The following is a 22180-nucleotide window of genomic DNA, read 5'->3' as shown; positions in this document are numbered from 1 at the left end:
CCTGGACGACACAAAGTTACCCCGGTCGGGGTCCGGCCTGCCGACCGGGTTGGACCGGCTGGTCCGGTCTGTGGCCCGGTCTGACCGGGCCCTGGACCGGATGGCCCAGCCCCAGGCCCGGTTGACCGGCCTCCTCGACGGTTGACTCAGCCCAACTTTTCCCCAACGGTTATATTTGCTCTTGGGCTATAAATAGCCCTTCTTCCACCTTGGGCTGAGTTAGTTCTTCCCTTTCTTCACCTCCATTGTTGCTCTTGGAAGAACTTGCTCTCCCCTTTGATTCCTCCCATAATTCTTGCTAATTCTTGAGGGATCTAAGAGAGGAGATCTAGATCTACACTTCCACCAATCCATTTCTTCTCTAAGTGAGTGGACCTCTTCGGATCTAGATCTTGGAGTCTTTTGTTGACTTTCCCCATTGTTCTTCCTCTCCAATCTCATCCTAGCATTTGTTGTTTGGGTGGGATTTGAGAGTGAAGGATTTCAACACCTCTAGTGTTCTTGCTTTGCATCTTTGCATAGTGTTGAGCTCTCCACCACGATTAGTTCGAGTGAGAGACCGTGAGCTTGTTACTCTTGGAGGAAGACCTCCTAGTTGGCTTGGCGGTTGGTGCTCCGGTGATCTCTTCAAGAAGATTGTGAAGAGGCCCGGGCTTCTCCTTCGTGAAGCTTGTGAAGTGGTTGTGGAGCTTTCCATCTCCGGAGCGGAGGAAAAGCTAACCATAAGGAAAGGGCCATTATCCTTTGTGGGTGTGGTTCTGTTATCACCAGAATTTGACCGGATCAGAGGTGGGCCGCGATTAAGATGGGCTTGAAGAATATACATGGAAGAAATACATGAATCGGCCTTGTATACAAAGTTTGGGCTAGTTTGCCCGTGTATCTGTAAATATAGTAGGATACGTGTCGGTTAGATAGAATTTGGCTCGTGCACGGTTGGGATTACTCCCACGTTAGAAAGTCTACGGACTATAAATATGTATCTAGGGTTTCTGAAATAAACAACAATCACGTTCATCACAAACCAATCTAGGCGCATCGCCAACTCCCTTGTTTCGAGGGTTTCTTCCGGGTAAGCATCATGCTGCCTAGATCGCATCTTGCGATCTAGGCGATACACGTTTATTCGCCGTTCATGCGTTGCTCGTGCTGAAGCCTTGTTGATGGCGAGCAACGTAGTTATCATAGATGTGTTAGGGTTAGCATTGTTTCATCGTATCATATGCTTTCGTCCGTGCAACCCCTAGACGTCTAGCCGCCCTTACACCTATCTTAGGTGTGAGGGCGGCACCTCGCTTGATCATTATTTAGTAGATCCGATCCGTTATGATTGCTCCTTGTTCTTCAAGGATTAGTTTAATATCTCGCATAGTTAGGCCTTGCAAACGGGTTGAAGGATCCAAGTGGCACGTAGGGTGTAGTTTGCTAGCCCTAGACAGGATGTTCCGGGGATCAACTTCATGTTGGTTTTTAGGCCTTGTCTAGGGTCGGTTTATGATCACCGTGCGTGGCCGCCGGGCTCAATCACGCGTAGGATGTTCCGATTATGTGGTGAAAACCCTAAATCGTAGTAGGTCGTTTTAGCTTTATATTGATCAAGCAGGACCACCATGTGATCGTACACCTCGTACGAATCATGGGTGGATCGGCTCCTTGAGCCGATTCACGGGACAACCCGAGAGCCGATCGAGGCTCGTATTTAATGTTTACGTGTATGCCATGCGAGAAACTAAGCGAAGCAAATCCATCACCTTCCCGACCAGGTATAGGTCAGGTGGCACGCCCTTGCACCAGCATCGGACGTGCGTGCCGAGGCTTTGCGGGCCGTCGCTCGAGGGACTAGGGCCAGCCGCAGATCACTGGGGGCCTCCCGCTCTACTGTGTTGCCCGTCGCTGCTCGCCGGTGGGTTTCTGACCGCAACACATTCTGGCACGCCCGGTGGGACCGTCTTCGACATCAACTGCATCGCCATCTATATCTGAGATGGCGGAAGGTACTCCAGTCACGTACGAATATTTGACTGAGGAGCTCAAGAAGAAGTATGACGAGGTCAAAGCTATCCTCGAAGCCGACCTCATCGGCTCTTTCCAGAGAACCCGCTCACACGGCATCGAGTGGAAAGGGTTCTCACCTAAGGCGCGCTCGATGGAGTGGACCTTTCCGCCCCGTCGAAGAACGCACCGGGTCTCTACGTCGGGAGATTAATTTCATGGTGGCTCATTCGCCGCACCGCCATTCCGAGAGCCTCGGTGAACACTTTGGAGCGTGTCGCCCTTCGGGTGATCCAGGAAATCATGAGGCATCAGTACTCTCCGTCAGGACCAGCTCTAGGGACTCACCAAGGAGAGATGCCACTCCAGTCCCGACCACCGGTACCATTCGCGTTGGCAGCACCAGAAGTGCCGAGTTCACCGGCATACGTCGTCTACAAGATCGGTGGTGACCCTAGTGATTACCAGTTCTTGTATGAGGCGCCTAAGGAGATCCCCCACGGATACACGTGCACATACGTGCCGGATCGCAGATAGTCGGGCACTCACGAACCGGACCGCAACGAAGCAGGGACTTCGGAACGAGCACGAGGAACTTCGGGAACAGATCTTGAGAAGCGTACGTGGCTAGCCAAGTATGCTACTCCGACGAACCTCCGGAGCTCAACTCCTGCAGCTTGGCTCGGAGCTTGAGAAGCAAGCGTGAGCTGGCTAAGTATGCCACTCCGGCGAATCTTCGAGTTCGACTCTGCCAGCCAGGCACCGCGGATCAGATCAGTACAATCTTGAGAGACCAGTTCGGCATGGTGCCGAAAAGGAGGGCAATCGGCTATTCCAAGCCGTACACCAACGAGTACGAGTTGATCCCGCTACCACCCAAATATCGGCTCCCTGAATTCTCCAAGTTTAGTGGATCAGATGGCTCCAGCTCAATCGAGCATGTGAGCCGATATTTGGCACAGCTGGGCACGATCTCAGCATCAGATGAGCTGCGTGTGAGGTTCTTCGCACGAGTCCCTCACATGATCGGCTTTCGGGTGGTACACATCGCTGCCACCGGACTCAATCCGGACTTGGAAGCGATTGGAGGAGCGAGTTCCACATGCGGTATCACTCGGAGGCTTCCGAGGCTGGCATTGCCGATCTAGCACAAGTACGACGAAGCGCGGAGAAACGAGTGTCGAATACATCCAGCGCTTCGGGACCGTTAGGAACCGATGCTATTCGGCTCGTGTGACCGAAAAGAAGCGAGTCGAGTTGGCGGTGGTGGGTCTCGCATCACCGATCAAGGATGTGGCCTCCCAAGCGGACTACCCTTCACCGGCGCATATGGTACGTAAGGCTGTCATTATATGAACAGCGCCACCCGGAGGTGTACCGGGATAAATTCAAGCGTGCGGTGGTCCTGGTTGAGGCAGATGAAGATGAAGGCTCGCGGGAGATCAAGAGGTAGCAGTGGCTGAATGGACTCGGGGGCAAGCCCCGTGTCCCGCAAATGGGTTAAGCCACAAGGTCCTCCAAGAGGGTTTGACTTCGACGTGACCAAGGCTGAGCAAATTTTCGACCTCCTACTTAAGGAGAAGCAGCTAAAGGTACCCGAAGGCCACAAAATCCCCACGGCGCAGGAGCTGAACGGAAAGCCATACCGCAAGTGGCATAACACGTTCACCCATGCCACCAACGACCGCGGGGTGTGGCGTCGACGAGATCCAAATGGCGGTAGAACAAGGGCGGCTAATTTTTAGCCACGTACGCCATGAAAGTCGACACGCACCCCTTCCCCGCCGTTAACATGGTGGAGTGCACTTACCCTGGGAGGTGCCGGCCAGGTTTCTCGTTCAACATCAACATGGTAGGACCTGTGCACCACCCTGGCAAGGATAGAGACGAGGGCAGCTGCTCTCATGACAACGACAAAGAGGAAGCCGTTCCACGCGATCGGCTCCGGCACGATGGCAAGCGCTACATCACAGAGGGAGAAGTGAAGAATGTGAGATATCGGCGACCTCTCTCCGATCACCTCCTCAACAAATACGTGAGTCAATACGACCAACGCCGACGATACGACAACGATGACGAAAAAGATCGTCTGGCTAGGGACGCCAGGAGATATCGTCGGCATGATCGCGACGAGGAGAGATATGAGCGCCACGCCAAGGAAAAGTCAAGAGAGCAAGACGACGTGGATAGGCACTGGGACTGTCCCTTCTTCAGACACTCGCTGGGATTCGGGAATGAGCCTATTGCCTACAATCGGCAAGCCGCCCGAATGTAGACAGAAGATGAAGGATGCAGCTAACGTGTCCGTGTTCAAACGTCTAGGGCCTCTCCCGCCTCGGAACAAGCACGCTGAGTCCTCTCGGGTGGAAGATCTCGAGGAATTAGAAGACGATGAAGAAGAAAATAAGTACCACCGGCCAAGGTGGTGCCCTGATGGACTCAGCCGTTCCCAAAAGCGTAGGGTTCAGCGGCTACGTGGTTTGGAGGAAGCTGAAAGGTTATACCTGCACACGTTAAGGAAGGCGCGGCCTGATCCGGCCGCGAAAATTCAGCGAACTCCGGACGAAGAAGGTCGACCACAAAAGAAAGAGTGGCGTCCCAAACAAAGGAAAGCCGATGATGAGACATCGGCTGGCACAAACATGATGTTCATCCTTCCAGCGGAGTTTTGTGCTCCAGGATTGGACGAAGCACCTGTGGCACAACTTGACTGCGGCCCACGGCCAGTTATCTTTGAGAAGCCACGAGAAAGAAGCTACAAACACCTGAAGGCCCTGTACCTACGAGGTTATATCAATGGGCAGCCTGTCAACAAGATGCTGGTGGACACCGGAGCGGCAGTCAACATTATGCCATACTCCATGCTACGTCGGTTGGGACGCTCTAGCTCGGATCTGATCAAGACCAACGTTACACTGAGCGATTTCAACGGCCAAGCATCTGAAGCGCAAGGTGTTCCGAACGTGGATCTGACCGTAGGAAGAAAAACCATCCCTACGACGTTCTTTATTGTCGATAGCAAGGGCACCTATGCTGTCCCGCTAGGAAGAGATTGGATCCACGCCAAGCTGTTGCATTCCATCCACGATGCACCAATGTTTAATACGGTGGGATGGAGATGAAGTAGAGGTCGTCTAGCGAGATGACTCAGCCGAGATTTCAACGGCTGGCATGAACGTTTGGGAGACGACAGGCCAAGAGCCACTCTCAGGCATCAATTTGGACGACTGCGAGCGCATTGACGTGACGAAGGACGGAGTGAGGCTGGTCTTATCCACCGGCCTGACCGTGTAACAAGAGCAAAATCTATGGAAAAACGTGGCAAGGCCGATCCTTGTGATCGGCCCAAAAAAATAAAAAGGGATAATCTTGTCTCAATCATGTCACGTAGTTGGAGTGAAGCAAGACCAAGATATAAACCTTCATTGAGCGAGTCAATCAACATGGAGGCCGATTCCAGCAATCGGCTAAAATTATCCTCACCATACGTTCTGCCTGTGTTCAACGTCGATCTAACGAGCAACGGGTTTACGTCGGCCGATGAGCCGGAAGAAGTCAACATTGGTCCTAACGGAGCCGACGTTCAAATACGAGTGCCTTGGCTAACTACGGAGCCGATATCCGCGATTACACGGAGATTCGGCTCGGGGGGCACCTAATCAGATGAACATGTGCGATACATGTGCAGTGAAATATTGGGGGCCGATAGAAAAATCGGCCAGTAAAAAAAATTCTCATGATGTACAGCCGATGCACAGACATCGACTTTAGAGCTAAGAAACAAAGCCGATGCACAGCCATCGACTCTAGTGCAAATTACACAGGATCTACCAGCTGCGTGTTCAAGACGCGGGTTTCGACCAAGTCGGTCTTCAGTTCAGCTTCGAGGCTTTCTGCTTCCTCGAGGGAGTAAACAATGAGAGCTTCCTCAGCTTCAATGAGCTGTTTGTTGCCCGAACCTTCTCTTTGAGGATCTCCAACCCTTTGCGCGAGGTCGCCAGTTCAGCAGTGCTGCCAGAGGTGTCAGTTTTGGCGTACAAGGCAGCCTTTTGCTCATCAAGCCGTGGGCATTTCGTCTGCAATATCGGCTTTCAACGGAAGAAAAGGGGATCGGTTCTGGTGTATCTACTGTCGGCTTGGCCAAGTTGGCCACCTTCTCAGCTACACTCGTAGGAATTGCTAGGACCAGAGTGGCCGACCTTTTCTTGGAGGCCGATGGTGGCAAGTCCGGCTGGCTCGCGTGGTGGTTTTCTCGGATTTGCTCGAGCTCGGGTCCCTTTGACTGAACTGTGTGTCCTCACCGCTGTCCTCGCCTTGACTGAGGCTCGGGGGGCAGCTGACCTGGTAGATACTCTGTTTTTGGAAGCCGATTGGGGTGTCATCGGCTGGCCTTGCATCATAACCTTCTTCAAAGGCGGTGAGTTGTTGCAGAAGAAGACCACCGGAGCTGCTGGAAGGAATCTAAAAGAGGGGCCGTCATCATCTACAGGGTCTGGACTGTCCTGTTGCAGCAAGGAGCGGTTAAGGATCACCTTCAGGCCGGAGACCATAGCGTGGGCATTGGATGATTTCCGCCAGTCCGTTGCAGATGCGAACCTGCGCGATCGACATCTGAGGTTCATATGGCCGTGGGTTGGATCTGTTCGAGTGGCGATTTGGGGGTCTAAGTGTTGCTCTTTCGGATAAGTCGCAGGTTACCATTTGAATAAACAATAGAGCTGGCCTTGCTCGCGTTTTATGGCAAAGGCTGGTGCGCTGCCATCGGCTCTTGGTGTGTCGACTTACTTTAACAATCGGCAAAAGCTGGAAAAAGGACGAGAATCGGCTTAGAGATGTCTTCTTCATTAATAATAGGGGTTTTTACAATGAAGAGCCGATTTCTCAAGAAAGGAAGAACAAAAGAAGAGCCGATTGCTCAGGAGCTACTAATCCTGCACTACTAATCCTCGCTGGCTTCATCGTCGGCATCGTAGCTGCCGTCGGCACTGCTTCCGGAGAGTTCCTCGTCGCTGCTGCCCCAGCCCTCGGCCGGAGCCTCTTCTTCCTCGTCATCATCATCGTCCTCGCTGTCCGCCCAAGCACGAAAGCGCTTCGCCGGCGGATACCCAGCGGAGGAGGAGGAATCATCCTCCTCCTTTTCCTCCTCTTCCTCCTCTTCTTCTTCTTCCTCCTCCTCGTCGGAGGGGGTGGAGTTCGCCCAGGAGTGGAGGTCGTCTTCTCTCTCGCTCTCCAGCTCCCCTTCGATGAGGAATTGGAGGTTGTCCTCCCCATCGGTCAGGGGTAAGTCACCATCTGACCCGACGAGGGCCTCGGGTGGGCCATCTGGCACATAGTCAAAGTCCCACTCTTGCTCGCTCGAGGAAGAAGATTGGGAAGAGAGGCCTGATGAGACGGAGGAAGAGGAAGACATTGCTACAAGGAAAGAGGGTTTTCTTGGTGCCGATGGTTGGAACAGAACAAGGGGATGAAGAGGCGAGCCGTTCGACACAGTTAAATAAAAGGGGGTATAGTGGAGATTTAATGCCACTACGGTTTCCGAGGAAGTGATGATAAAGCTATCAAATCTTGCGAGAGAAGTTGAGAAGGCAAGTCATCATGGTGAAGGTTACTCGCGACGGTTACCGTTCTGCCACGACATGACCCGACGACGAAAAAGCAGAGTGATTTTGGAATTGTCATTTCCAAAACCAGGGGGGCATGTGTTATCACCAGAATTTGACCGGATCAGAGGTGGGCCACGATTAAGATGGGCTTGAAGAATATACATGGAAGAAATACATGAATCGGCCTTGTATACAAAGTTTGGGCTAGTTTGCCCGTGTATCTGTAAATAAAGTAGGATACGTGTCGGTTAGATAGAATTTGGCTCGTGCACGGTTGGATTACTCCCACGTTAGAAAGTCTACGGACTATAAATATGTATCTAGGGTTTCTGAAATAAACAACAATCACGTTCATCACAAACCAATCTAGGCGCATCGCCAACTCCCTTGTTTCGAGGGTTTCTTCCGGGTAAGCGTCATGCTGCCTAGATCGCATCTTGCGATCTAGGCAGTACACGTTTATTCGTTGTTCATGCGTTGCTCGTGCTGAAGCCTTGTTGATGGCGAGCAACGTAGTTATCATAGATGTGTTAAGGTTAGCATTGTTTCATCGTATCATATGCTTTCGTCCGTGCAACCCCTAGACATCTAGCCGCCCTTACACCTATCTTAGGTGTGAGGGCGGCACCTCGCTTGATCATTATTTAGTAGACCCGATCCGTTATGATTGCTCCTTGTTCTTCAAGGATTAGTTTAATATCTGCATAGTTAGGCCTTGCAAACGGGTTGAAGGATCCGGTGGCACGTAGGGTGTAGTTTGCTAGCCCTAGACGGGATGTTCCGGGGATCAACTTCATGTTGGTTTTTAGGCCTTGTCTAGGGTCGGTTTATGATCACCGTGCGTGGCCGCCAGGCTCAATCACGCGTAGGATGTTCTGATTATGTGGTGAAAACCCTAAATCGTAGTAGGTCGTTTCAGCTTTATATTGATCGACCAGGACCACCATGTGATCGTACACCTCGTACGAATCATGGGTGGATCAGCTCCTTGAGCCGATTCACAGGACAACCTGAGAGCCGATCGAGGCTCGTATTTAATGTTTACGTGTATGCCATGCAGGAAACTAAGCGAAGCAAATCCATCACCTTCCTGACCAAGTATAGGTCAGGTGGCACGCCCTTGCACCAGCATCGGACGTGCGTGCCGAGGCTTTGCGGGCCGTCGCTCGAGGGACCAGGGCCAGCCGCAGTCCTGGGGGCCTCCCGGCTCTACTGTGTTGCCCGTCGCTGCTCACCGGTGGGTTTCTGACCGCAACAGGTTCGGAGAATAGGGTGAGCCTTCGTGGCGCGGGGAATCCTTCGTGGGACCTCCACTCCTCCAAACGTGGCGTACCTTCTTGCAAAGGAAGGGAACACGGGAATACATCCTCGTCTCCGCGTGCCTCGGTTATTTCTATACCCGAGCTCTCTTTCCTTGTGATAGCCATCGTGCTTGAAGTACATATATCTTGCTATCACTTATGCTACATATATCTTGTGCCTATCTTGCTTAGCTCTAGTTGCTATTGTTACACTTAGTTGAGCTTAGAATATTTAGGGTTTGTGCTTGTAAACTAAACGATAGTTTAATTCCGCATTATTACAAGACAAATGCAGTAAGAGTTTTTAATTGCCTATTCACCCCCTCTAGGCGACATCTCGATCTTTCAATTGGTATCGGAGCAAGGTCTCTCCTTGTTTAAGGCTTCACCGCCTTGAGAGTAAAGATGTCGGCTAGTAATTTAGTGCACAATGACACAATTATCTTTGTTGGCACAAATTATCTTTTGTGGCGAAATTGCTTGCTTTGCAATCTTCGGACCTTGTGTCCAAACATTGAGCAATTTCTAGATGTAGGTTTTTCTCCTCCGATGGATCCACAAAATCTATCTTTAGAGGATGAGAAAAACTTACATCTTGAAGCTCTAGTATCTAATGAGCTTTTATTCTCCTTGAGACCCGATTTTCGTAGGTTCTTGATATATATAAAGCGAAAGTCGTCTCATGAGATGTGGATCAAGCTTAAGGAAATGTTTGGTGGATCCACTTCTAAATTGGTCGGTGGTGACTCCGAGGAGCTCTCTTCCCCTTCACATCATGAAGAGCTCCAAGTTGCTTCCACCTCCGGTCGTGATGAGTTACCATCTTCTTCCACTTCACCAACGTGTAGCAGGACACGAGGTAATGATATGGTGAGTGGTGAGGAAAATTGCAATGCTGATATTGTGCTCAATAGTGATGATTCTTCATCTCTATCTCATTGCAATGTTTCCTCTTTGGACTTAAACACATCTAGCATTGAAAATAATCTACATGCTTGTGTTGATAGTCCTTGCATATCATGTGTAAATTGCTTACATGGATCTCATGATGATATGTTTGCCTTGTCTTGCTCCCATAATCAAAATGCTTCTATTTCCTCTAGTTGCTTGTTGACTAACAATGTAGAGGAAACCGAACACTCTATGGATCAAGACATGATTTCAAATGAGGATTCAAGAATATCTTCATCTTCATCCTCCGGTATGCACATGTGTCTTATGGCAAATGGATCAAAGGTATCTCCTACTTTGACTCCTAACACATCCTCTAATGATGAGAATGATGATGATGATAATGATGAAGAACATAATACCTTGGTGCATGATATGGCAATGGTATATGCTTCTCTTCGTGGTAATAAAGAAGCTCGTGCTAATCTCGAACACTCTATGGAAACCTTGAATAAATATAGTGAAACCATAGTGGAGTTGGAGTTCCATGTTGAAAATGAGAGAATGAGATTCAATCTCCTCAAGCAAGAGCTAAAAGATGAGAAGCATACTAATTTTATGCTCACACAAAAAATTGAATCCTATGAGCTTGAAAATGAAAAATCTATTGATGATGCTTGTGCTACTAACCCTAATTCTTGTGAAGCATCTACCTTAGAGAAGAATGTTGAGCAGCACCTCCGTACTCGGTCACACGTTCGGTGTTGATGACGACATCCTTCTCCCCATTCCAGCGGGCAGCGGAAGTAGTAGATCCTCCTCGGAATCCCGACAGCACGACGGCGTGGTGGCGGTGCTGGTGGAGATCTCCGGCAGGGCTTCGCCTAAGCGCTACGGGAGAAGTATGAGGAGGGGGGCGGCTAGGGTTTGGGGAGAGGGGGCAGCTGGGGCGCCAGCCTTGGTGCCTCTAGATGGTGCGGCCAAGGTGGTGGCCGGCCCCCTCCCTCTCTCCCTCATTATATAGGTGGAACCCCAAGGGTTAGCCCTAGAATCCGAATAAGAGTCCAACTCCCAAACCTTCCAAAGGGCTAAACCTAGGGGGAGTGGGACTCCCCCCTTTCCTTCTTACTTGGCCGTCCAAGGAGGTGGAGTCCTCCATGGACTCCACCCTCCCACTTTGTTGGCAAGTTAGGGTTGGTGGAGTCCAACCGGGACTCCACCTTCCATGGTGATTTCTTCTGGAAGGTTCTAGAACTTTCTAGCGCCTTCCATAAATGCACCGTATCATTTCCAAACTTGGAAAGTGACTTCCTATATATGAATCTTATTCTCTGGACCATTCCGGACCTCCTCGTGATGTCCTGGATCCCATACGAGACTCCGAACAAAATTCAACTCCATTCCATATTCCATATCTACTTAAAACGGCATCAAACCTTAAGTGTGTCACGCTACGGTTCGTGAACTATGTAGACATGGTTGAGACTCCTCTCCGACCAATAACCAATAGCGGGATCTGGAGATCCATAATGGCTCCCACATATTCAACGATAACTTAGTGATCGATTGAACCATTTACATACGATACCGATTCCCTTTGTCACGCGATATTTTACTTGTCCGAGGTTTGATCATCGGTATCTTCATACCTTGTTCAACCTCGTCTCCGACAAGTACTCTTTACTCGTACCGTGGCATATCATCTCTTGTGAACCAGTCACATGCTTGCAAGCTAATCAGACGACATTCCACCAAGAGGGCCCAGAGTATATCTATCCGTCATCAGGATGGACAAATCCCACTCTTGATCCATATGCCTCAACTCATACTTTCCGAATACTTAATCCCATATTTATAACCACCCATTTACGTAGTGGCGTTCGATGTAATCAAAGTACCCTTCCGGTATAAGTGATTTACATGATCTCATGGTCGAAGGACTAGGTAACTATGTATCGAAAGCTTATAGAAAATTGAACTTAATGACGTGATCTTATGCTACGCTTATTTGGGTGTGTGTCCATTATATCATTCATCTAATGACATAACCTTGTTATTAATAACATCCAATGTTCATGATCACGAAACCATGATCATCTATTAATCAACAAGCTAGTTATACAAGAGGCTTACTAGGGACTCCTTGTTGTTTACATAACACACATGTATCAATGTTTCGGTTAATACAATTATAGCATGGTATGCAAACATTTATCATAAACACAAAGATATATAATAACCACTTTATTATTGCCTCTTGGGCATATCTCCAACAATCAAGCCAAAACAAAGAAGAAAACCTACAGATCTACTCCTAAACTACGGCGACGCTAAACCTAGACCAACTCCGGCCGGCTATTACGGTGGAGCGGCCATCGGTGACCCGGTCAAAGGTGGAAGAAGCCCTAGGCTAATGTAGAGCGGTGTGAGCAAGGAAGGGGGGGGGGGGATGATATGATGTACTCTCTTTATCGAAAAACTATTTGACTGAACCGTACCTTTGGCCTCAGGCCGCTGCGTGTATAGTATATAGGGGCACAGACTGATACGGTACGGCGCGATTTTTCTTTTGCAAAATACAGTACAAACGTAGACGCTCACACATCACATACTTGGGCCGTGGCATTATCCAAGACCTTATACTCAGCCTCCATACTAAGCGTGATACCGTGGCTTGATTACGTGCACTCCAAAATATAAGATTAGAGCCAAAAAAAAAAATACTGCAGAGCCATCTATCGATCTACGATCATCTAGACAACCAGCCTAGTCTGCACCGCAAAAGCCACTCAGAAGTGTTGATCGTGGTTTTCTGATTGGCAATCAAAATCCTTTTAATTGTTGCCCAATGTAGTAGGTGCATGCAAAACATGAAAAAAACCTTATTAACAGAAAGACCAATGTTAGAAATGTGACAGTAAGGTACTGAAGTGCTCCCATAATACTTCTACAACAAGTAGCCATCTGAGCCTAGTATTGGAGAGTTTTCTAGAAGTTGAAACAGTAGTGAGCGAGGCTTTGCATGCAATCTTACCAACACGAATTTTCTATATTAATAAATAAAACTCACATAATATTTCTTTCGTCCCATAGAATTCAGGACAGGCCCCACACATCCAAAATCTCAAGTCTATTTTTATTTAGAACTTATTGGATGATGACTCCTGTGGGATGCCCTAGGAGATCATACCACCTTGTCGAGGATGGTTTCGTGACACCAAAAGCTTGCTTCCCGGTAGACTCTTTAGTGGACATGAGGCTAAAGGTATGATTCAGCAAATTAGTTTATCATGGCCTCCTCCAAATAATTACATCTGATGGCAACCTCCTCCAGATCCATCTCGCTCCTCTCTCATTCCCTCGGTAATGGCGTCGCCGAGAAACTCACGAGGAGGAATTTATGCTATGGAAGGGGCATGTACTTCCTCCAGTCCATGGTGCTCAACTGATGAGGTACCTCGACGACACCATGAAGGAGCCGAAGAGGACGATCACTGTCTTCGAAAAGAATGGCAAGGAGCTGGTTCGTCCCCAACCCCGACTAGACCAAATGGATGGCACGGGATCAGTTTCTGCTCGGCTTCCTCTCCAACACCATATCCCCAAGGTGTTGGGGCAGATCGCCTCGCACAACAGCACCGCTCCGATATGGGCGGTTATTTGGAATGGAATGGCCTCCCACATCGGAGTGGCATTGATGTGTGAGATGACCTACCCCAACACCTCTAGGGAAAGGGTGTTGGAGAGGAAGATGATCACGAACCGATCTCATGCAATCCATTTGGTGTAAACAGAGTTGGGGATGAGCATCTCCTTGCAATCCTTATTGATTGGCCGGGATTTCCCTTGATTCTTACGCTAACCTATACATGGTGTGGAACCAGGAAAATGTCTAATTGATCCTATACATGCTACAAACGTTACACGTAACAGCAACTACATTGTATGACATGCATATGGAGCACGGAGGTTTTGATTGTCTAATTCAGTGGATTTCAGTTTTAAGGATTGGTTTTCTTCATGCATTGGTTGCAAAGGTAGGTCAAATCAGTTGATCATGAATGTTTACTATAAATTGTAGCCAGCATCTCATCTTATAATAACTAGTTCAGCATTTAATTTGTAACCATTTACGTCTACTAAATCATACTGACAATGGCACACACATCTCTGTGAGACTGTGACAAAATTGTATGCAAACAAAATATATACTGCAAGGAACTAACATAGACAACTCAACCACATTGGATTTTCTCCAAAACACATTTTTATATATTTGTAAAGACATTTTGCAAGCTACTAACAGATAGAACACTACCATTGCACACAAACATCAAAGCATGCAATCACCATATAAAAAAAGAGGTTCTGGAATATAAGACCACCAACAAATATATGGTCTCTATTTATTTATTCAAACTGCGGCTTCTAGTTTTCACCATATCAACGGGGTGATTCAAATTTGTGTAACACAAATACTTGACATATTCAACTACTTTAGGAATTCACTGAACACAAGTTACAATATTTTATCTATTATAAGAAGCATATTCTTGCTCAATGGCTACAGGCATGCAGTGAAAACAACTATCTACAAATTGATGAAACCCTAAGCAGAGAAGGAAAGAAAATTAAAAGGGGATACACATCTTACCCAAGCTGTGTACGCATCCTCCACCTCGACCTCTGGAAGAACCTCCTCTTCCTTCCCTTCCCAGCATCAGCAACCACCGGCGGCCCACCGACCGCGACGCCTTCCTCAACAACCACGACTTCCGCCTCCGCCTTCAGCTCGACAAGATCTTCCTCCGCCTTCCCGAGATCCGCTCCCCGAGGGGCTGGGGATGACCTGAGCTCCCCGGATGGATGAAAGCCCAAATCCGGGCGAAAACGAGGATCCGGGGGCGCAACTAGGCCGTTTTCGTCCATCCGAACGAAAAAAAGGTCCTGTAGACCCTTCCGAGGAGACGGCTGGAGATGCTCTTAGGGATTTGAGATAGAGAGAGGAAGAGGGACCCTGGAGCGACCAAGTTAAGAGGTATAAGTCGATCCCGATCAGAAGCAGTTTAGGCATTTGTGGGCTAGTGGCTAGTGGGCGGGATATGACTGAGAGGCCGGGTCATTTGACCTTTTCTATTTTGTAAATTATCATTTTCTTTTAAATGGAATTTGGTACAGATGAGTTGATCTCAAAAATTTCACAAAAAACTGGGTGTGCAAGGGCACAACGGGCACAACAGTTGGCTCCGCCCATGGATACATCTAACTAGCGATAAGTAATATAAATCGGAGGTGTAACACTTATTGTTATTGTCTCTAAGACATAACTCCATCAGCTAATACTTTTCCATGTAAAGTTGGTCAATTTTAACAACTTTAAACTTAAGGAAAAGAACTAAAATACACTTATTTGCAGATAGAGTACGTGATTTGAGATTTGTCATCATGCGAAAACTTTCTACGCATACATGAAACATGCGTACGTACCCGGATATTTTTATTTCAGAATTTTTTAACATTCGGAAAATGCATTTCCAACTAGGGTTCACATGCACCCATGTTCAAACCGGACTTTTCCGTGTCGTGGGGGTCTATTTGTTGAACTGTTGTAGTGGGAGCTGTGGGATACACGTTCATTGTACAGACAGCAAGATTTAAAATATAGTAGCTCTCTGCTCCGTCAATAAACTCAACTGCGTGTCTGCGTGGTTAATATATCTTTCCATTCTCTCACCACCAGCTATGTTCCGTTTGAAAGCGGTCATTGAAGACGGTATAGGATAAGCATGGACAAGCATCGACATGCAACAGTCCTAACTCCTACGGACATACTCTACGAAGTAACTGCTCATAAACGCAACGTCTTCTCAAAATGGGCGAACATCTTTGCGAATGCTCCCAATTCCTTCATTTATTTCAAGCCGCTCAAGAAATCTACCAAGAGGCATGCGCTATCTACTGACAATCAGTATATACAGTAGGATGCACGCGCAATGGTAAGAACTTAAGGAAAGCGTCGCGTGGTAAATGAAAAGGGTATATACCATGTGTACGGCGTTGCTCCGTTTATGGTCGTCGCTGCAAAATCGGAGGATCGCGGCCTCTTTACGGAGGTGTCTTCACGATTGGAGAAAACGGAGAGTGATTTTATTATCCAATATGGATGACTGCATAGTCGAAGAATCTTGCCTCCTACAATCTAGTGTTTTGGTCTTGGCAGATTAAATACTCATGTAATTTTCTTTGTTGATGGTTTTGAGAACAAAAACGGCTGTGTGCACCCTTGTTATGCAGAGGCCAGATGTATTGCTTTAATTAAGAGTAATAAAGCACCCTTTATTAAAAAAAACCATATATACACATACCGTGCATACCCCAGCCTTTCGGCCTTCTTTTTTTTCTCTGCTACGGCATTGTAAATGAAACATCATCATGGAAAGACTTTACCTGTAGCACCAAGTGCGCACATATAAACCAATCAAGCCCAATCCTATCACCATTGCAGCACTGATGAGACAGATAAGTCTTAACAGTGACATGTTGACATTTCCTGGATAATGCTAGGTGTTGCTTACGGGAGCATCGTTATTCTTTGTCAAAAGTGGTAAATTTATATTCTTATCTGACGCAAACATTTTAATTTTGACAATTTTGTATGTATTTATGTTGGAATATATAACATAAAATTATTCTCAATATGTTCTACAAGAAATCTGAGGGCGCTGATTCGTTTTCTGAATAATCTATTTGTATAACCATGCCTGGAGTTTTTTTTTTTTTTTTTTTTTTGCGAGAAAACCATGCCTGGAGTTGCAGGGACACAAACCAAATCAACCAGTTGTTTGATTTGAATTATTTTCCTTCTTTAGTTAATCCCTTTGAACTTTAGATTAATTTCACCCTATGTAAATAGTTATACAACACTAGGCGTCAGCCGGCTGAAATTGGGTCAAAAGCAGCCACTTCCTCCACTGTCTGATCCACCATAAGTGGCAAATCTTGGACCTTCGATCATCGCAACAACAAACTCCCCCATGCAACACGTTTCATGCTTATGCAATATAATTTGTAACATTAGTCTCCATCTCTCGTAGAAATTCAGACAAAAGTGTCGCAACATATCGAGTGAGCATATGTAGTAAACATTTCTATGTATACATCAAATCTCCACTCGTTGCAACAAAAACATTAAAAATGTGTTGCACCGACCACAATATGGTAAATCAACATCTGTCACATATATGAACAAGGTGTACAAAAATAAGGAAACATATTTGCAATGTGGAGAGAATACTCTTGAAGCACACACCCAAAACTATCACAAGTTACTTGTGGGTACACAGTAAACACCATAAACCCATGAAGTGTGTCGAAACATCGTGCAACAACAACCAAAAAAATCTCGATTTCAGTAACCACTCACCATCAACAATGGAGGTTCACTGCACCAATTCGAGCTTGCATACAAGAACCAGTATTATCTGAGTCTGAATGGGAATCCGCAGACTCATTCTCCTGGTTCCACTAATTTCGAAGCTCGACACCTACCTCCTTTCGAACTCCGCAATAACGTTGCCCATGGCAGCAAGCTTTATGATCTCCCAACTGGACGGGTAGGAACGGGACAAGATGGGAATCCCCTTTGCTGCATTGTGGCACATAGTGGGTAGCATAGTTGGATCTGGTGTGTAGCTAATGAGGGCAGCTGCCCTCACTTAACATTTGAGTTTGCTTGTAATAGCAAGCATAGATTGTGATTTGCCCCCGCTTAGCAAACCGATATCCCCTATTTAGCACATATTTGCCCCCTCTCAAATAGTATTTTGGGTCCACCCATGATGGATAGGGGTGCCGAAGCTCATATTAGATTTGTCGGTTGGAATGAAAAAAAAAAACAAGATACAAGAGATGGTGGATTTCACGAAGGGAGAAGAGAAACTAACCAACGTTAGTCGTGATCCATTTTCCCACGCAAGTGCAACGACTGATTTTCTACGCTGCCAATGGGTAGGATAGAATCGTCTTCCCTTTCTAGTGATCCAAAATTTGTTTGAATATACTTGAACACGAGACATTCCCGTTTTGCGGTAATATGATACTCCCTCCGCTTTAGATTAGTTGACGCAGCTCTTTTTAAAATGAGCGAACCTATACACTAAACTGTTTAGGTATCTAGATCAAAACTGACCAGAGCTGTGTCAATTAATTTTAAACAGAGGCAGTAAACAAAATTCTACGGAGCTGACGGAAAGTTTGTGTGTGCGCGTAGCAAACCGGTCTTTCAAGGGCCGAGCTGTAGCACTAGCTGACTAGGACTACGCAGTACGCCGGCGCCGAACAAAAAGAAGGCCGTCGGTCCCACGGTCCCACCTTTCTCTCCAACAGTGAGTGACCGGGCTGGGCCATCTAGTGCGTCTAAAACTAAACCAAAACACAAGCTCGCCGGTCTGGGGTGCGACGACCCCCGGTGAGTTTGACCCCTCGTCGGTGAGCTTGGTGCTCCTCAGCTGGCTGCCGTATATATAGGTGCAGGGCGAGAAGGCAGGAGGCATCCCCAGGAGAAGGAGAGACAATAAAGAGAAAGAGAGAGACGCAATGGGGGAGTCGAGGTCGAGCAGGTCTGGATCAGTATCTGTGGACATCGAGCGGATCTCCTTCGGAGGCAAGGTCCGTACGTCCAACAACCAGCTGCCACCAGCTTTACTTCATTCTTGCCCTCTATTTTGAGGATTTTTCTCTCTTCCAGATAGATTCGTGGCCTCTTGGATTCTATGCTGAGGCGTTTCTTTGCTGAATTGTTTTCCCCTTCCTGAGATTTAGCTGGTCTCCTTCAGACCTTCACCATGGTTTGTGGCGGCATTTATTTATCCATGTTTTCTGTTTAGTCCTTGCGGGTCAAGCATTGGTCGTGCCTCTTCTTTTCTTTCTTTGTTGCTGCTTAGCAATGCTGCTAACTTCGAAAAGTAGATTGCATTTTTGGGGGTTTTGCGTGCAGTTCTGTTTGACAGTTGTTCGTCGTAGTGCTCGCCAAGTAAAACATCAGTGAATTTTGCAAGCTAACTCCGTTTTCCCTCTGTACGATCAAGCGGGTCACCATGATTTAGCTTGCTATGTTTAACGATAATTGCTCAAACTTGAAAGGTTTCGTTGCAAGTTACTCTTTTTTTAGTACTCACTGATCACACTCACACCGCCTTCATGAATTCACCAGGACCATCTAGTGAGAACGAGGTGTGGCTCTGTATCTGTGGCCGTGTATGGAGACCAAGAAAAGCCCGGGCTCATCACATACCCTGATGTAGCTCTGAATTGTAAGTGCTATCAGAACATCCTGTGGGTTTCTTCATGATCCTAATCATCCAGTATTTCCTATTCCAAACCTATTAATTGGTGGCTAATTTGCTACTACTGATCCTGGTCCAAACTCCACAGACATGTCCTGCTTCCAAGGACTGTTCCTCTGCCCGGAAGCCGCGTCGCTGCTGCTCCACAATTTCTGCATATACCGCATCGGCCATGAGGTCGGTAGTGTTTGCTTACTTCAAACCAATAGCCTGTAATATACCGTACAATTTGAGGTCTTACGGTCCCTTATGTTAATATGGGCCATCTATTTTTGTGGATCCAGTGGACAAGATCTTCCTCTCATGACATTTGTTAAGACTCTTGCAGTTGGGAGCGGCTCAGGTTCAGTCTGATGCTCCGGTGCGATCTGTTGACGATCTTGCCGATCAGGTTGCCGATGTGCTTGATTTCTTCAGGTACTGTACTGGTGTAATGTGACATAAGTCCGAGTGCGTCATCTTCTTGATTTAACAGTTGGAGGTATCTGAATTTGGGCGTAAATTTTCATTTTCAGTTTAGGTTCTGTCATGTGCCTGGGTGTTACAGCTGGCGCCTACGTCCTCACTCTGTTTGCAGTAAGTGTTTCCATCAGTTGCCTAACTTGTCAGCTAATAGATGTACAACTTTTTGGATTTTGTATCTAACTGATATGGATTATTTTTGTACTTTCTCATAGACAAAATATCAGGAAAGGGTCATAGGGCTGATGCTAGTTTCCCCTCTGTGCAAAGCCCCGTCATGGAGTGAATGGTTGTATAATAAGGCAGGTTTCTTTTTCTTTCCTAAGACTTGAGATCATTTTTCTCCTGCCAAATATAGTAACACCGTTGAATTAAATTAACAATGACTTTTCATGTTCCAGGTGTTGTTAAATTTGCTTTATTATTATGGCGCACGAGGCGTGGTCAAGGAGTGCTTGCTTCAGAGATACTTCAGCAAGGTAACCTCAGATCTCATTATCCTCATCTTGTCTTGTTGCAACTCATGTCTATCTTTGTCCTGGTCTTATTGGAACACATTCTGCTATTTTCTGCAGGAAGTGCGTGGCAACTCTCAGTGTGCTGAATCAGACATCGTGCAGGCCTGCAGAACTGTTAGTACCTTGTGCCTATAGATCATGTAAATTTGTTTAGTTACAAAATCGCAAACTCCAAGGTGATATTTCTGTCTATGCAGTTGCTTGATGAGAGGCAGGGTGAAAACGTTTGGAGATTTCTTCAGTCAGTGAATAAGTATGTACAGTTATGTTCCTTTTCTCAAAGCAAATTGAGCATTTATATCTTGGAAGCTCATAGAGACTACGCCTCCACCAGGAGGCATGACTTAACAGACAAATTGAGGAAACTCTGGTGCCGCACACTGATAATTGTGGGAGAGAACTCACAATTCCATGACGATGCCATCCATATGACAACAAAGCTAGACCAGAAGTACTGCGCGCTCGTCGAGGTACGACATGAATCCACCCTGTGCCATTCACTAATAAGAGCAAGACCTGGCACAGAAACTTTGCTTAGTTAGCTGTCAGTTACATTACAGGTTCAGAATTGCGGCTCCCTTGTGACCGAGGAGCAGCCACACGCAATGCTGATGCCGATGGAGTACTTCCTCATGGGCTACGGGCTCCACAGGCCCTTCCAGCCAAGCAGCAGCCCTCGCAGTCCGTTGAGCCCGTGCCGCATATCGCCGGAACTGCTATCTCCTGAGAGCATGGGTGTGAAGCTGAAGCCGATCAAGACCAGGATGGCAGTCGATTTCTAAGTTTTACCACAAGTAAAGCCTCACTAGTCGTTCGTATGCATGCTCCGAAAGTGTCTGTTTTTGTTGTGGATAGCCTGTAATATAGATCAGTAAGATAGAACAGAGGGAAATATGTCCTAGAGATATGACCAGGACGGTTGTTTGTTCAATCTATTTTGTAGTTAGCACAAATGTACATCTCAGAGTAGTTTCAGCAGAAGAAATAATATTCCGGAGTTTAGGCATATTTGTTTGTTGCAAAATTTGCTGGAGATGGTGAATAAGAGCTTAAGTCTTTAAATGATGGGAAACTTATTTAGGTGAGCCGGAATGTCCACATTAAACACAGATATATGCAGGGCTGGTCCATAGGGGAGGTCCTATACATCGCTTTAAGCGATTGTTCTGGACAACATCGCTTAAGGGCACACCACCTGGGCCGGGCCCATTTATCTGCCGTGCTTGTACCAGCTACCTCGTTCGGATGGAACCATCGCTAGTTCTGGTGGTTTTTTATTTAGAAAAATATTCACGTTTTGAATAAATGTTTGAATTTGAAAACTGTTTAAATTTTGAAAAAAAGTTCAAATCGAAAAAAAAGTTCAAAGTAGAAAACTGTTCAGATTCGAAAAATGTTCAAACGAGAAAATGTTCAGATTTTAAAAATGTTCAACTTCAAAAAATGTTCAAACTAAAAATTATTCCGAATTAAAAAACGTTTAAATCTTCAAAATTTTCAAATACAAAAATTGTTTTATTTTTAAAATAGTGCAGATCTTAAAATGTTCAAATTTAAAATTTGGTAGTTTTTCAAAAAAAAATTTAAAATAAAGAATTTTAAAATCAAACAAATTTGAAATTTGAACAAATTTCAAATTTGAACAAATTTCGAATTTGAACAATTTTATAATATGAACATTTTTTAGAATCAGAACGAAAAACAATTCTGAACAAATTTCGAAATCAGCAAAACCAGAAAAAACCGAAAGAAAAAAACCAGAACCCAAAAACATGGGAAGCCAAAAAAAAAAAATAACCAGAAACTAAAGGAAAAAACCGAACAGGGTAGACACTAATGGGCCGGCCCACCCGTCCGTCGCTTCAGGCGGGAGTGAATCGCTCCCGCTCTGAGCGGGGAATAGGGATTGCCGTCCATAGGGCGGGGCAGAGTGACGATCGCCCCGGACCCTCAAGAGTTAGGGCCTCAGTTCAAGATGTACTAAGCTGCAGCTTATCGTGCCTCTACTCTAACTCCTTTTACCTATAAAAATTATTTTAACATTTACTCTTTAGAGCGTACAGTTTAGA

The 22180-nt window shown here is 46.6% G+C and overlaps 1 protein-coding gene across 1 annotated transcript; it reads left to right on the top strand.

The window, feature by feature from the left end:
* Positions 1-18382: 18382 nt before the first annotated feature.
* LOC124708420 (protein NDL2-like) lies at positions 18383-21117 on the top strand. The gene is made up of 11 exons (XM_047240098.1): positions 18383-18454; positions 18999-19098; positions 19220-19308; positions 19460-19548; positions 19647-19707; positions 19809-19895; positions 19995-20072; positions 20169-20225; positions 20309-20364; positions 20446-20581; positions 20672-21117. The coding sequence occupies exons 1-11, from the start codon at positions 18383-18385 to the stop codon at positions 20891-20893; spliced, it is 1047 nt and encodes a 348-aa protein (XP_047096054.1). The 3' UTR covers positions 20894-21117.
* The last annotated feature ends 1063 nt before the right edge of the window (positions 21118-22180 follow it).

The sequence above is a fragment of the Lolium rigidum genome, chromosome 4 (assembly GCF_022539505.1).
Source record: "Lolium rigidum isolate FL_2022 chromosome 4, APGP_CSIRO_Lrig_0.1, whole genome shotgun sequence".
Taxonomy (NCBI): domain Eukaryota; kingdom Viridiplantae; phylum Streptophyta; class Magnoliopsida; order Poales; family Poaceae; genus Lolium; species Lolium rigidum.
This window is presented reverse-complemented; position numbering and strand designations above follow the sequence as displayed.